Below are 17,170 nucleotides of genomic sequence, written 5' to 3'. Positions count from 1 at the left end.
TCGAGACGCTTACCCTCAACCCAAAATTGATAACATCTTATCACGACTACCGAAGGCGGAATTTATCACATCGTTGGACCTAAAAAACGCCTTTTGGCAAATTCCCCTGTCTCTGGAATCTCGCGATATGACAGCCTTTACTGTTCCGAACCGGCCCCTCTACAGGTTTAAGGTAATGCCTTTTGGTTTGACGAATGCCCCTCAGACAATGAGCCGGCTTATGGACCTGGCGATACCTGCAGATCTAAGGAATCGCGTCTTCATCTACCTGGATGACTTATTATTGTTTTCCCAGAACTTTGAAGATCACATGAAACTGCTTGCTGATGTTGCATTTCTTCTTCGTAAGGCAGGATTAACACTTAATATAGCTAAGTGTAAATGGTGCCTTAGGGAGGTGAGATATCTCGGGTATGTTATTGGGAATGGTGTGATAAAGACGGACCCCAGCAAGGTATCTGCGATTAGAGATTTACAGGCCCCAAGATCAGTTCGCGAAGTTCGCCGATTTCTTGGCCTTGCGAGTTGGTATAGGCGATTTATCGATAATTTTTCGACTCTGACGGCACCTCTTTCAGATTTGACAGGGAAGAAGGTCAAATTTACTTGGACAATGGAGGCCCAGCGGTCCTTTGATGCTGTGAAGGAGTGCTTAACTTCAGCGCCCGTATTAATTACACCTGATTTCACCAAGCCGTTTGTAATTCAGTGTGATGCCTCGACAGTGGGCATTGGAGGGGTATTGGCACAGGAGAACGAAGAGGGTATCGAAAGACCTATCGCTTTCTACTCGTTCAAGCTTAACAGAGCTCAAAGAAATTATTCCATCACAGAGCTTGAGTGCTTGGCAGCGGTTAAATGTGTTGAGAAGTTTAGAGAGTACGTTGAAGGTTTGCCGTTTAAGATTGTTACGGACCACGCGAGTCTTCGATGGCTTATGCGTCAAGCCGACTTAAACGGAAGACTCGCGCGTTGGTCTCTAAAGCTTCAACGTTTCGACTTTACGATTGAGCACCGTAGAGGCTCACTAAATACTGTTCCTGATGTTTTGTCGAGAATGTCCGTCGATGCTATCACCAAGGACTTGGTGGAACCCGAGCTTGATTTAGGTTCTCCGGCTTTCGATGATGAGCAATATAGTAGTCTTCGAGCTAGAGTCCAAGGGAGTAACTCTACACCAGATTTACAAGTGGTGGATAAGTACATTTATAGGAGGACACAATTCTCGCCCACGGAACCTTTTGACGAAATTTCCCAATGGAAACTATGGGTGCCTGAGAGTCTTACAGAGGATGTTATTCGAAGAGCTCATTGCCCACCAACATCGATGCATGGAGGAGTTGGGAAGACGCTGCACAAGCTTCGTCGTAATTTTTTTTGGCCAAAGATGGCCCTTCAAGTAAAGGACTTCATTTCGAAATGTGAAATCTGTAGTCAGTCCAAATCACCAAACGTAATTCTTAGACCTTTGATAGGGGACCAAATTAAATCGGAACGTCCATTCCAAAGGCTGTATATGGATTTTTTGGGACCCTATCCATGGTCAAGAAATGGGAACATCGGCATTTTTGTGGTGCTTGATCATTTTACGAAATATCCCTTTGTGAGGCCGATACGGAAATTTACCGCTGGTGAGATATACGAGTTTTTGGAGACCCAGATTTTTAACACTTTCGGTGTCCCCGAATTTGTTGTGACAGATAATGGGTCACAATTCAAATCCATTCTTTTTTCAAACCTGATGTCCAAGTATGGCATAAAGCATATTTTTACGGCCGTTTACAGCCCTCAATCGAACTCAGCGGAGAGACTCAACCGTTCAATACTGGCTGGTATTCGATCGTACCTGAAATGTGATCAACGTGACTGGGACAATCACCTTAGCGATATGGCTGTTGCTCTGCGCAGTATGGTTCACACAAGCATAGGATTCTCACCATTTTATGTATTATTTGGCAATCAGATGGTGACTCATGCTAAATCCTACGATTTATTACGGAATTTAGGAAATTTGGAAATAGGTGAGAACATCGAACATTCAGATAAATTGCAGATAATTTGGCAGAAAGTAGGGCAACATATGAGAGACGCATACGACAATTATAGCAGGCATTACAATTTGAGATCCCGCCCTATCGAATATAAGGAAGGTGATGAGGTGTATAGACGGAATTTTACTTTAAGTAAGAAATCGGAGAAATATAATGCGAAATTAGCGCCGAAGTTTCTTAGATGTAGAATAATTAAGAAAGTAGGTAACTGCTATTATAAGATATCCGATTTGGAGGGCAACGTAATTGGTACATACCATGGAAAAGATTTGAAACCAAGCGAGCATAGTTAAATCACCCTTTCCAGTCAACCCTTCTTTATTAAGAACCGTTTATATAGGCCTTATGTTTATTATATACGTGGGTATTTCTGGCGCGGTTTGACGGCCTTTAATAAAGGAAGATTGACTGCTTTGTGATGGGTTCCTTCCCTATGCATTTTTCGGATTATAAGTAGGTAATTGAATTCTGCAATAATAGCATGATAAAAATAATCAACTTTGGTCTCCGCTCTCCACTTTCCATTGTTTTGGAATTTATTCTGTACTCAACCATTGCATACCCCCCCCCCCCCCCCCCCCCTCTTTGCCACCCACTTTATTTCAATAGTTGTGGAAGAGAGTCCGATGATTCGATCTGTTTAATGTTCTTGTTTTTGTTTGTTACTCTCTTGTGTATGCTTTGATGAATGGGGAGTGGGAGTAGTCTAATGCGAATGATAGGCTGATATTTAAGACAAGATTCATTTCTATAACATTCCTCTTGTTTTTTTCCTTTTCACTTCTCTTTCTTCTTGCGTTTTTATTAAAGACTATTAATGACAATTAAAGAAGAGTTTCTGTTAAGGGAACGAGACTGGTGATGAAACTCAAGGCTTAATCATACAATTTTTTATCAAGGTGGTTTTGAGTTAAAAGGTTGTGTGACGGACATACGTAAATTGTTTGCTAATAGACAAAAGGAGGGAGAAGTTTACTCCGAGTAACGGTCTAGATCGGTGTCTAGTCACATTTATTTCAAATCAAGGCGGAATAATATTTGCGATTGAGCAATTTTTCTATTGAGGTCTACCCAGTGGGTTTTATGAATTCTTGGATTTTTGTGAGATTTTTTTATTTGTCCAGCTAGTACACTGAGAAAGATTTGAGGCATGATGGGCCTTTGATTGACCCCCTTTGTAATTTCATGCCATCAACTCTAAATACTCCCGGTAAAATTGATATCAACCACCTTGACATTTTTGGGATTTAGATGTGCTACAAACTTTGTGCCGAAAAACAAAGTTGAAATCGAAGCAATTGATCGTTTACATTTTTGTCTTGTACACGTTTGGGTTATTCCACCCCACGTGTGTTGTATCGTGTTATTACTCAACTTTCATCCATATTTTTTTTATTCTTAATTTTTCTAATTAATTTCCTTTAATTATCAAATAATTAAGAAATAATTTGTTACCATTTGTAAATCTTGTTGTAATTTGACGACATTTTTTTGTCCATAATTTGTTTTTATTTGAGTGTTGGTCTATATATTTATTTCGTAGTATACACCCATTACCATTTATATTTATTAAACTAAGTTTCCATTCATCGTTGGTGATTGCAGAGGCCTATGCAGCGCTTAGTGAATGGGTAAGTCCTAGTATGTAAGACATATGATTAAATTAAGTACGAATTGTGGTTTTGAATTTCGAAATAATTATTTACGGCCATTAGCTTTATAATTTTCGTTACTATATTTTTTTGTTGTTATTTTTTTTCACTTTTTCATATTTTTACCTGATCTATTTTTCTTTATATAAACCATGGTATAAGCATATACATTTTTCCTACGAATATGATTGTTGTTTAAAATAAACTATTACGAACATCTAAGTATTAAAATGGAGTAGAAAACTTATTGAAATCTAAAGAGAGCCATAAGGGATAGAATTTTCGGGGTTCCTTTAAAAGATATTATGGAGTCAAGGAACATTGGTGTGAGTGGGCTTAGAGATCTGTAACACCGGATGATCTCAAGCAATGCTACGACCCTATTTTTGTTTGTTTTTAGTTTCAGTGGTCAAAAGTCCGTCCGCTTTTAGGTTGCACGTTTAAATTTTTCCTGTAAATGGTCCTTTAGATGAGAATGAGAAAAAGAACCCTACCCATACCGGCGAGTCCTAGCCAAATAACGTGCTGTTTCTCATGTCATCATAAACTTGGAAATTTTATTTCTCTAATACAGAAAATACCATTACACAGACAATCTGGATACCGGAAGAAAAGAAGGTGCTGCACCACTTTGTTAGATGTTCGTGAAAACCTTTGCTAAAACATGGATGACAAAATGGTGTCGTTCTTACTTCTTTTGGACCACAGTACAGCATTTGATACCGTTCATCATTATATTCTGATATTAAAACTGCAAAAATATTTTCTTTTTCTCATACCGCTTGTAAACTTATGCTATAACATATATTGTCACAAAAAGCACAAGCGGTAGTGACCGAAAGTCGTTGCTCCAGTCTTCTTGAACTATCCAAAAGCGTTCACCAAAGATCCATTCTTGGCCTTCTACTGTTCTCCATTTATATAAACGATCTTCCGGATGTTTTAGCTTACTCTAAAACACAAATGTATGCTGATGATCTGCAGCTATATATTGTTACAAAAATAAGCGGTATTCAAAAATGTGTATCTGATATAAACTATGACTTGAATCAAGTTTATAACTGAGCAAAAAATAATAAACTTTGCATAAGCCCATCAAAGTCGAAACTACTCGTAATTCATAGACGTAAACTAGCTATCCTGGATAATTTAATTGTACATCTTAATAACACTTCAATACCACGAGTTGAAACTGGTTGTAACTTGGGTTTAACTTTTAACTGCAATTTAACCTGGACTAATCTCATCAGTAAAAATCTTGGCGAAGTTTATGGAATGCTGCGTAATCTGTGGTCATTCCGCCTCTCTACACCATTTCAAATCCGGATGCTGCTTGCAAAATCATATCTATATGGCTGCGAAGTTTTCTACAACTCTGATTTTGAAGATAATCGCACATTTACTGTTGCTTTCAATGACATGACCAGATACATCTTTAATAGAAAACGTCACGAAAGTATTTCACAATTTGCGCTACCAGTTTTTAATATATCCTTTAATAATTATCTAAATATTAGAAGTCTAATTCTGCTTCACAAAATTATCCAAACGAAAGAACATGGGTATCTCTTCGCTCGTCTTAAATTTGCACGATCTAATAGAGGAATGAAAATTATACCACCGAGAATAAGCTGCCTGAACTCAGAGAGAGAATTTTTCATTGCAACAATACGTCTCTGAAAAACCTTCGATCATTCAAAGCATAAGCAATTTTACAACTTTCAGAAAAGAGCTTTCCTCATTTTTCCTGCAATATTAATAATTAAATTTTTTATTTTTAAATACTAAATTAATGTATTATATCAATTTTAAATCTATATTTTTATACCCACCACCGACGGATGGGGGTATATTCATTTTGTCATTCCGTTTGCAACACATCGAAATATCCATTTCCGACCCTATAAAGTATATATATTCTTGATCAGCGTAAAAATCTAAGACGATCTAGACATGTCCGTCCGTCTGTTGAAATCACGCTACAGTCTTCAAAAATAGAGATATTGAGTTGAAATTTTGCACAGGTTCTTTTTTTATCCATAAGCAGGTTAAGTTCGAAGATGGGCTATATCGGACTATATCTTGATATAGCCCCCATATAGACCGATCTTCCGGTTAAGGGTCTTAGGCCCACAAAAGCCACATTTATTATCCGATTTTGATGAAATTCGGGACAGTGAATTGTGTTAGGCCCATCGACATCCTTCGTTAATTTTGCTCAAATCGGTCCAGATTTGGATATAGTTGCCATATAGATCGATTCTCCGATTTATGGTGTAAGGCCCATAAAAGCCACGTTCATTATCCGATTTCGCCGAAATTTGGGACAGTGCTTTGTGTTAGGCTTTTCAACATGTTTATGCAACTTGGCCCAAATCGGTCCAGATTTAAAGTCTTGGCCCCATAAAAGGCGCATTTATAATCCGATTTCACTGAAATTTGGCACAGTGACTTATGTTTGGCTTTTCGACATCGTGTCGTATATAGTTCAGATCGGTATGAAGTATATGAGTATAAGGTATAAAATTTTCACCGAATTTTGATGATATTTTTGATGATGATTTTTTGATATCTGAAGGGGGGCGGACTCTCCCCCTTACCCTAATTTTCAGAAACGCTAGATCTCGGAGATGGGTGGTGCGATTTAAGATTTTGTGGGCTCTCTTATAGTACCCCAAAAATAAAAATTTAGTATCCAAATTTTGGATGGGATACCTAGGGGGGCCGCCCCACCCTAAAACCTACAAAACAGATATTTAGACCAATCACGACAATATGGGTCTCTAATGGAAGGTATTTAGGATAAGAAAACGTATCTGATATCCATTTGTCGAACCAAGTGCTAGGGGGATCACCCCAACCTCCAAAACACCCCTAAATCGGACATATTTACCGACCATGGCAATATGGGACTCGAATGAAAGGTATTTGCGAGTAGAATAAGAATCTGATATCCAAATGTGGGACAAAGTTTTTGGGGGTCCACCCCTCCCCCAAACAGGACTTATTTACTGAGCATGGGAATATGGGGCTTAAATAAAAGATATTTGAGTGCAGAATTAGAATCTGATATCCAAATATGAAACCAAGTGTTTGGGGGGCCGCCTCTCCCAAAAAACCTCCCCAAAGGGTACACATTTACGACCATAGCCACATGGGGCTCAAATGAAAGGTCTTTGGGAGTAAAGCACAAATTTGATATCAATATTCGGGAAAAGTGTCTATGGGGCCACTCCATCCCCACAACACCACCCAAATAGTAAGTATTTTCTGACTTTTGAAATATGAGGCTCAAATAAGAGGGTTTTTAGAGTGGAACACGAATCCGATATATATTCTCAAGGCCAACTCACTGAGTGGCCGTCCATCCCCCAAAACTCCCCCCAAGCCAGCCATGTTTGCCGACTATGGAAATATGGGGCTCAAATTAAAGGTATTTGGGAGTAGACCACGTATCTGATATCAATATTAGGGAACAACTCTCTAGGGGACGTCCCACCATAACAACCCCTAAATAGGACGTATTTGCTCACCAAGACAATTTGGGTCGAGAAGAGAGTGGAACTAAATATTTATAGTTTTTAGGGCCAATACCCCGAACCGGACATATTTGCTGAATTTTGCAATAAGGAGTTTAAATGAGATTTGAAAACGAATTTGATATCCAATTTTGAGGGCAATGACAATATGGGGTTCAAATAAATGATATATAGATATATGAGAATAGATATATTTTCCGGGCTTAGTGTTTGGGGGACCAACCCAATCCTCAAAACACCTCTAAATCGGCCATATTTACCCACCATGTCAATGTGGAGATTAAATGAAAGGTATTTGGGGGGTAGAGCAAGAATTGATACCCACATTCGGGACCAATTTTCTGGGGGTCAACCTCTTTCCCAAAATACCCCCCAAACACGTGGGCCATGTGTTTGGGGGACGCCTCATCGTGTAAATTCCCCTAAACCAATGGTTTTTGAAAGAAGAGCACAATGCTGATATTTTTTCAGGGCCAAGTGCCTGGGGGACCACCTCAACCCCTAAAACACCCTTAAATCAGATATCATGAGAGTAGCGAGCTGAAATAAAGAATTTTAAGAATGGAGTACACTTCACGTCCAAACTAAAATTCGTAGACCAATAAAGATCATATAGGACTCGGAAGTAGGCAATTATATTGTTAAACAATTAGTCAAGCGATATACTATTTTCGTAGCATGGTATTTCACTAAAAGCTCTTTAATTGTCGAAATTAAATATTCCAGGGAAACTTTCGTTCCATATAAAGTAAGGAAGGCGCAGCGGAGAGGGCCCGGATCAGCTAGTTACAATATATAATGCTTTAATTTTTATAATTTTTTTTGTAAAGTAGCATTAATTAATGTCTACACACCTATGAAACCAACACTGTCATATATAAGAGCATATCTTGTTGTGTTGGTATCACAAATAAAATAAATCGTAAATCAATTACTACGTAAATAAGCAGAATTGTTGACTTTGAAGTGAAGATCGGCCAGAAGCATTGCAAGAGCTACCAATGCATGTACAAAAAGTCACAGTTTGGTGCGGTTTATGGGTGGTGGCATCATTGGACCGTAGGTCTTCAAAGATGATGTGAATCGTAACGTGAGCTCTACCGTAAGATGATATCCAACCTTATTTTGCCCAAAATGCAAGAGCTTGACATGTGGTTTCAACAAGACGGTGCCACATGCGACTCAGCACGCGTAACAATGGACTTGTTGGGAGGCGAGTTCGGTGAACATATTATTTCACGTTAAGGACCGGTCAATTGGCCGCCTAGCTCGTGCGATTTAACGCCTTTAGACTACTTTTGTGGGGCTATGTTAAAGCTCATGTCTATACCGACAAGCACGCTTCGATTGACACATTGGAAGACAACATTGAAGCATTTATTCGTTAGATAAATTAAGTAAGTGTTGGAAAGAGTATGTCAAAATTGGACTAAGCGGATGGACCATATGAGACACAGTCACGGGCAACATTTGTATGAAATAATCTTCAAACATTAAATTATATAGGCCGTTCTATCTATTCAAATGAAGATTTTATGCATTTTTCTAAATTTTATGTGTTTTTTTTTTAAACTTTACCCAGGTGACAGCGGAGGGGTTTGTATTCACATTTGAGATGTAGGAAGACCAAGATAAGCCTGGATTTTGTCAAGTCAAAACCTATCAGAATCGCGGCTTGGTTCCAACATCGCCAAGTCACCCAAAAAATAAAATATTAAAGTAAATATATATAAATATATGTAAATATATATATATATATATATATATATATATATATAAATATATACAAAATTATTAAAATATTGGTGTAAGAACTTTTAAGGTACGACAGTTATTTGAAGTTAAAACAAAACATTTAATGCTAATATTTAGCCAAATTGGATAAGAATTGCCCTTTAAAAGTAAAGAAGGCAAGATCCAGGATCGGTTTTTATGGCAGCAAAAAAATTTGAATGAATTTTTGTTTGTTTTCATAAAGTTTTTTTCTAAAAACAAAATTTGAATTAAATTTTCTTTAAAGACCAAAATGCAATATAATTTTATGTTATGAAAGATTTATGAGATTTTTTAAAAAATCCCAAAAAACAAAATAAAGTCAATATTTTCATGAAATTTAAAAAAAAATGGTTAATTAAAAATTTCTCGAAAGACTTAGATTCGGACAAAAAAAAAAAAAATTGAAAAATTTAAAGTTTTTGGATTTTTTTTTCGAGAAAATCATTTTATTGTTATTCGTTTTTTTTCATTATTATACCTTAAATAAAAACACATGATTGTTCATTTAATTTGCCCAAAATTTCTATTCGGAATTCCTTTTTAATAGAACAATTTTGCGTATAATGAATTCCTTAAGTGGTATTTAGGAAAAACTGTGGTGAAAATTGACAAAATTTTCAAAATGTTGGCAAACAAATAAGAAAACTTCCTAAATAGGGAAACGTTTTCAACCCGATGAGATTTTTATTATACCCAATTAGTTATTTCTAACGTTTTCTGTTTTGTATCCAAAAACTAAAAAAAAACTAAAAAGGCAAGAGTTGCCTTTCTTGCCCTTTCCAAAATGTTGGATTTTATGTTCAATTTCGTGTCTAGCAAAACATCCAGGTATTTTGCGATTTCTGTAAATGGAACATTCTCTCCACCCAAGGAAACCGGTTCCACTGTAGTCAACTTGTATCTCTCACGTAGAGCTTCCTGAAGTATATATTTTAGAGTGCTGGGAATCTTTGCCCCTACCGCAATTGCCACGTCATCCGCATACGCGACCACTTTTACTTAGACCACCTTCGGTAGCCCACTTTACTGTTGCACGCAGAGCTTCCTGAAGTATATCTCTTAGAGTGCTGGGAACCTTTGCCCTTACCGCAATTGCCACGTCATCCGCATACGCCACCACTTTTACGCCTTTTTCTTCCAGAGACTATAATATATTGTTAATGGATATATTCCAAAGTAGAGGAGACAGTACACCTCCTTGAGGTGTTCCTCTGCTGACCCATCGTTTTATATCCACAGATCCCAAGCCTGCCGTAATGCATCATTTGAGTAAGTAAGTTATTAATAAACTTTCTTACGGTTGAGTTGATGCCTAGAAACTCCAGCTCCTTCATGATTGACGTCGGTTTTACATTATTGGAAGCACCTTCAATGTCTAGAAATGCTACCATTGTATATTTCTTGACATCGGGAGAACTCTCTATGTAGCCGGCTAATAGGACGAAAATCTTTCGCCTTGGTGTGGTAGGGTTTTCCTGCCTTCGAAATAAAAATGACCTTCCTGTCTCTCCATCCCACAGGTATATATGACATTCTGATACAAGCAGAGCATATTTCCGTAAGCCAAGAAGCCAATATATCAGACGCAGCTTGTAGTTCAAGCGGGACACAATTTTCCAAATAGGCTCCGACCAGAGCCAGACACAATTTCCCAAATAGCCTCCGACGAATGCATACCAGTGATAACCTCTTCTGGCGCCACGTTGTCGATTTGAGAATTTCCCGGAAAATGTGTATCAACGAGTAGTTCTGGCGTTTCCTCACTAGACATTGTCCATACATTCTCTGACTTCTGAATATACCTTATCGTAATAGGTCTCGATGGCAGAATCTTCCTTAGCCTAGAGGCCTCAAATGTATCTTCCACGGAGCTGCAAAATGTTACCCAGGATTTGTTATAAGGCTTTCTCAGCTCGCCCTTATATTTTCTTAGTTCAGTCTTATAGATGTCCCAATTGTGCGGTGCTCTTGTGGCTTTTGCTCTGTTGAAGAGTTTTCTGCAGTCTTCCTTAGAACAACCAGCACTAGGGTCTACCAAGCGCTCGCTGTTTGCCCCTTGGCTTGGCACTAGGGCATGCTGACACAATCGAATCATTCAGGGTCTTCGTGATCCGCTTGACAACTATGTCTATATCCTCCGTAGTTTCCACTTCCTTTTCTGTTCTAGAAGGGATATACGTGCAGAATTTGTGCCGAAATTTATCACAATCCGCCTTTCTTCTGTTTAGTCGAGGGACAATTATAAGCGGCTTCAACCAGCGATTTAAAGTTTAAAGGCGGCATCTGTGAGTAGTGTGCCATATATAGGGAAGCCAGCCAGTGATGAGACTTGTTTATATCAAGGCTGACTACTACTTAATCTTCAGTGCTTAGTAACGGAAGAAGAAAAACATTTAGACTACTCTTTGCAATAATACAGGCTCTGTGTCTCCCATTCCCTGTACCCTGGAGAAGTTTAAATCCAGGAGTTCTTAGTCCACGAACCATTCCTCCACACACTCATGGTTTCTGGATAAGAACCACGTCAAATCTTCCTACCATCAGGAGGATCTTTAGTGCCGCCGAAGCAGCCTTACAATGGTGGAGATTTATCTGTAGAAACCGGACCATAGTCAGGATTCAGAACTTCAACCACTTTTGTGTTAGCCTCTACTTCTGATTCCCCGCAGGAGTTCATCCTCACAAGATCCGTGAGAACTTGTCACGATGACTTGATGTGAGAAACCTGTGGAGCCACTCTTCCACAGGACTCTGGACACTTGCGGTGTGGACGATTTCTCCTTAGATTCTTCACTAACTGCTGCTGTCGAAGTACTTTTTGAATTCCGTGCTTCCCCGCTGGCGCCCACTTTGAGGCCAGTCCAACTTTGTGGCCCACCCGCACAGGGCTTTTCGGGTCCCGTTTCGACGCCATCCCCTCCTTTCTTGATCATGGCAGGGGGATTTTCAGTCTCCTGCAATCCACCAGACTTTAACGATGTGGTCGATAGTTCCTCAGGCATGTGTTCAGCAACAACTACTTAGTCGTCTGTTGATTCCCTAACCCCACCGCTTCTATAAACCTTCAGTTTCAACTTGTTGAATCTGTAAGATACAACCTCTTCAGACTTGTTGAGGTCCGCGAGACAACCGGAGTTTAGTACGAATACTACATGTCTCCGGTCACCATCAGTCTCCTCCAATCTACCAATCTTCCAGTCGGTGGTTTACTGGGATTACTGGCGTAAATATTATGTGGAATCTTGAGGCCTTACGCAAACGATTATTTTGGTACACTGCAGCACAGAAGTGTAAGGTGTATACGATATTTCCATAAAACCGAAATGTATTTTGTATTGAGTCGCATCAAATCATGGCAAATTCCTGTATGATTCTTAAATAAAGGTTATATCTGGATCGAACTCAGCTGTTACCAATAATTATTACGTGGGCAACTGATCTCAATTTCAAAATCCATAAACGAACATGTTATGTTACAAAAGATGATAAAACAAATTAAAGCAATAAGTTGTATGTGATTTCCTTTAGCACAGTCTTAGCGTAGGATATGTATAATAATCAATCATTGTCTCAATAACACAAACAATGAATGAACACAATAAATGTCCATTGAACTAACTTAACCTTATCATAGGTCTTCCATTCCAATAAAAATATTAATTTTGCACATCACTCACTCACTTTCTGACGAATTTTTTAAGAGATATTAAAAAAAAAAATATTTGGACACTTATGAGTTTAAAGAGCCAAACATGAACTCATTATGTTTCTAAATCAACTTAATTTGATCAAGTAATCAATTTCAAAATTGATTACTTGATTAAGATGCAGGATATTAAGATTATTGTTAAGACGTACGTAAGCCACAAAATTTGCAAATAGTTTACAGAATTTTCGACTCATTTCACATTTTTAATTTATTTCAATTTGTAAATATCTTTGAGTTTCATTAAAATACACTCCGTCTATAGGAGAACGTTTTAAAATATGTTCCCAAACAATAATTGTTTGCATTGCACTATTCTAATGTTGTTAATTTTTTATAAATTGCTTTCATAAAAATAGAAACGCCGGAAATTAAGTTCAGTGTGTTCATACGAAGTTTAAATTAGCCACCAGCTCCAGCAAGGAAAGACATCAAGAACTGACTTTTCCAGATATTAGTAGGAAGAACATCTTTTCTATCGTTGCCTGCACTTGCCAATGACACAGCCCCATACATTTATTAAAATCATTGGTGAGAAGGGAGTACAAATAGAAAAGCATGCTGAAATAAAGAACGAATTGAAACAGATAAGAACGTCACATATACTAGAAGCAATCTGCTGAACAAAGCAGAAGTGAAAAAAAACCTCACATCTAGGTGTATTGCGTGCACTGGGAGTTCTGAGTGGAAAGGAAAGACTACCCGAAGAAGGCAAGGGGAAAGAGGGCAGCCTGCAGATTAAAGTTGATGTCTTAAAGGTCGTTGTTACAGGAATATAAACAACAACATTAAATGTAATTAGTGCCTCTTGTAATAACACAATCACTAACACATTTACACTAACAAGCAAATGAAAGAAGGACGCGCAATCACAACAAAGCTTTCCTGATGTTTATGTAAGGCTTTAGAAACACAAACAACAATTCGAAAGACATCACCATCGTTTTCGGATGAATTTACGTCTCTGCTTTATGAGCAGGCCCAGGCATCACGCAATCTAGATGAATGATTTTCTAGGACTACGACGAGGAACATTTGTCATCGATTCTTGAAACTAACATCAACGTTGTTGAGGAACCATAGCAGTAATCATTGGCTGTCAGCTCAGATCTCCAAAAGGGGATACCTTAAGATTTTGCTAAAAAAAAACGCAACACGATTTATCTTTAATTTTATATATAAAATGGCATCATTCAAGGAACGTCGACGAAGTTTGTCCATTTCTTCGTCAATCACATATTTTTGTAAGTGTAGCATATACATCGCAGTTGGCCTCGCAGTGATATTAACCAGCGGTAGAGTAGACAGCAAAACGGAGGCTGCAGTCTTGTCATCGCTTTCGTACAGCAACTTGGAATATGACACAGCTATGAACTGGGATTACTCCGTTGATCTTAATGAGGATTTTCGCGTGTACTGGACAATCGTCAATCAAGACATAACATTCGAGATACAAGTAAGGACCCTTGGATATGTAGGTTTTGGTTTCTCAAAAGATGGTAATCAAATTGGTGCTGACATGGCCGTAGGATGGGTTGATGCAGGCCATACATTTTTCCAGGTACAGTGTAAAAAGCCGAAAGATGTATACTATGGAACGAGATTTACCATTTTTTTCATATTGCAGGATCGTTACGTAGATGAGCTTGGCTCAGCTGAGCCTCTAGTTGATCCTTCTCAGGACTATAGTTTAATGAAAGGTTACGAAAATAGCACCCACACAGTACTACGATTTCGTAGAAAACTTAACACTTGCGACAATCAACATGACATTGCGATCACCGTAAGTAGTGGCTGATAACCTTAAAGGTGGCTTTCTCAAAACTCAACTAAACTTTCTGGTGGTTGTCAAAACTATCAGTAAACTTTTTCTCAATATCTGTGTTAACCCGTATCATCTTGATGTTGCCATATGGCAACTCAAAATTTTTTTGTCATATTTATAAAATTGCAATGGTTTGACGGATTAGAAGTGCGTCTTTCTAATAAGAAGTCATTTGTCAATCTCGGAATTGTTTCTGTCTATACGATTAATCATGAAAAATCATATATTCACTACAAAAATGCAAATGTGCCTATGAACATTCCATTAAGGAATTGGGGCAAACTTTTCACATATCAATGAGTGCTGCCTGATTCTAGTTTAAGCTCTCCTTTTTATAGCCGAGTCCGAACGGCGTGCCTCAGTGCGACACCTCTTTGTGGAGAAGTTGTTGCATGGTTGCCATACCAATGGCACCGGGATAACCAACACTGACATTTTTTTTTTAAATGTTCTCGCCATGATTCGAACCCAGGTATTCAGTGTCATGGGCAGATTACACAACACAAAGCATTTTATCGAATAACGGTTTTAGGAACATTTTAAGAAACACTCTGCTAACAATCAGCAGATATTGAGAAAAAGGGATCGAAATGAGTGGTTGAATGAAATATGATACATTTTTATGGACAACTGAGAAAGAGACCTCATTCCTTGTGAACGGACTGATATTAAAATTTACTGATGCATTTCTCATCACAGAATAACACCATGCGTGTAATGTTCATGTACCATGATGAAGATCCCTCGAGAGGATCTTCAACTCCATCTGCACTTCCTAATCCGCTGGAGTCGTGGCGACCCTATCGGTCAGTGTTGCTGTTGCAGAAACCGCTTACAGTTTTGCCGCGTTACGAACCGTCTGCTCGGATACTGGAATTGCGGAATCAGGACGTTGAACTTCCTTATGGTGATGATTCTCAATTTTGGTGTACAATGTTCAAGTTGGACAAACTGGATCGAAAATATCACATCATAAAGGTATTACCAATTTTTGGGGGGTACAATATAAGCCAATAACTTATTTTTCCATTTGATCTCCTCTCTGTTTTCCCATTAGTATGAGCCAATTTTCGATTCTTCGTGGAGCTATCACTATTTGCAACATATAACGCTGTACGAATGCCAAGGCAACAATATTCAATTGGAGGAGATGTCACGAGGTGGTGGTCAATTATGCATGGGGGCTCACAGTTTACAGTTGGGCTGCAATGCTATTGTCGCTTCGTGGACAAGGGGTTCAGAGGTAAGGGCTGAGCATATCCCACAAGTGTCAATTCGAAGTCAATTTTGTATTTGTTATTTGTGCTATCTGTTCGCTTTAGGGCTTTGTGTTTCCCGCTGAAGCCGGTTATCCACTGGAATCCAAACACAACAAATACTATTTGATGGAAACGCATTACAACAACTTAAATGCCGAGTTTGAGCCATACCAAAGTCATCGTATGACCGACAGTTCGGGACTCAAAATCGTATTCACACAGGACCTGCGACCACATGATGCGGGTGTGCTGTCAGTGGGTAAGTAGCCCAGGCAAACAATTCGAGTTGTGTGTTTGTTTGCGCGCATGTGGTTAATCAAAATTGAGTTCTACTAATTACTTTGTGTGTTGTTGTTTGCTTTGTCGTACAGGCATGGATCCCAATTGGCGTCACATCATTCCACCCGGACAAGAACGCGTCATTTCACAAGGACACTGCATGGAAGACTGCACAGGATCTGCATTTTCACAAGAAGGCATCAATATATTTGCCGTCATGATGCGTACCCATCAAATTGGGCGAGAGGTCAAATTGCGCCAGGTAAGAAACTGAATCAACCATTAGCGATACTCTTTGCGAGCCATATGGGCATTATCTGCTTGTGTAACGAACACTTGGAAAAATACCTATCCCCCACACACTAGAACTTTCCAAACAACCCATTCAATATCTCGACTTAACTCTCTTATGCTGCCACATCGATTAAGTCGTTCCACGGATCGAACAGTCAGCTACACAATGCTATTCGACAAGTTGACATGAGATTCCGCTTATCGTGCAAATTCGCCGTATGACATCGTCACCAGCCAGCGCATTGAAATGCGAATCGAAAGCTACTATTCATCTTTATGGCTTTGTGGCACAATACGACCTCTAAAAGGAATTCCAAAAGATATGTAGACCATGACAACATTCAGTCGGTGTTTGTGGTCAAGTGAGATTCGCGTAGCAATTTGGTGATGACGATGTGATGTCGTGGTTTCCATAACTTCCCGTTGCTGGTGGTGTGTTGGCTGACTGTTTGGTCGTTTAACGTTCTTAAATCGATTTGGCGTTTAAATTATTAATTGGACCCAAGTCTAATATGAGCACAATATTCCGTTTTTAATGGCATTTACAGATACGACAGAATGAGGAACTCGTTCCCATTGCTCACGATAGCAACATCGATCCAAACTATCAAGACTTTAGACGTCTTTCCCATCCTGTACGCTCCATGCCCGGCGATAGATTGGTTGCGGAGTGCATTTATGATAGTTCGTCACGAAAGGCAATTACACTCGGTAAGTTCAGACAGTGGCGTCAGCAGCAATCCGTTTTTTTTCTTCACTGGCATTTGTGTTTTGAGAGTGTAGAGCAGG

The 17,170-nt window shown here is 38.8% G+C and overlaps 1 protein-coding gene across 1 annotated transcript in view; it reads left to right on the top strand.

Annotated features, from left to right (window-relative positions):
- Window positions 1-17,170, top strand: part of LOC106094748 (MOXD1 homolog 2) — a 47,104-nt gene that overhangs the window by 27,054 nt on the left and 2,880 nt on the right. Inside the window, exons 2-8 of the mRNA XM_013261985.2 lie at window positions 13,084-14,285; window positions 14,352-14,507; window positions 15,249-15,527; window positions 15,607-15,792; window positions 15,872-16,067; window positions 16,180-16,349; window positions 16,930-17,092. Coding sequence (XP_013117439.2) covers window positions 13,908-14,285; window positions 14,352-14,507; window positions 15,249-15,527; window positions 15,607-15,792; window positions 15,872-16,067; window positions 16,180-16,349; window positions 16,930-17,092 — 1,528 coding nt within the window. The 5' untranslated portion in view covers window positions 13,084-13,907. The remainder of the gene's footprint in view (window positions 1-13,083; window positions 14,286-14,351; window positions 14,508-15,248; window positions 15,528-15,606; window positions 15,793-15,871; window positions 16,068-16,179; window positions 16,350-16,929; window positions 17,093-17,170) is intronic.

This window comes from Stomoxys calcitrans, chromosome 1 (genome assembly GCF_963082655.1).
Source record: "Stomoxys calcitrans chromosome 1, idStoCalc2.1, whole genome shotgun sequence".
Classification (NCBI taxonomy): Eukaryota; Metazoa; Arthropoda; class Insecta; order Diptera; family Muscidae; genus Stomoxys; species Stomoxys calcitrans.
Note: the sequence above shows the minus strand (reverse complement) of the source record. Positions and strands in the feature narration are given on the sequence as shown.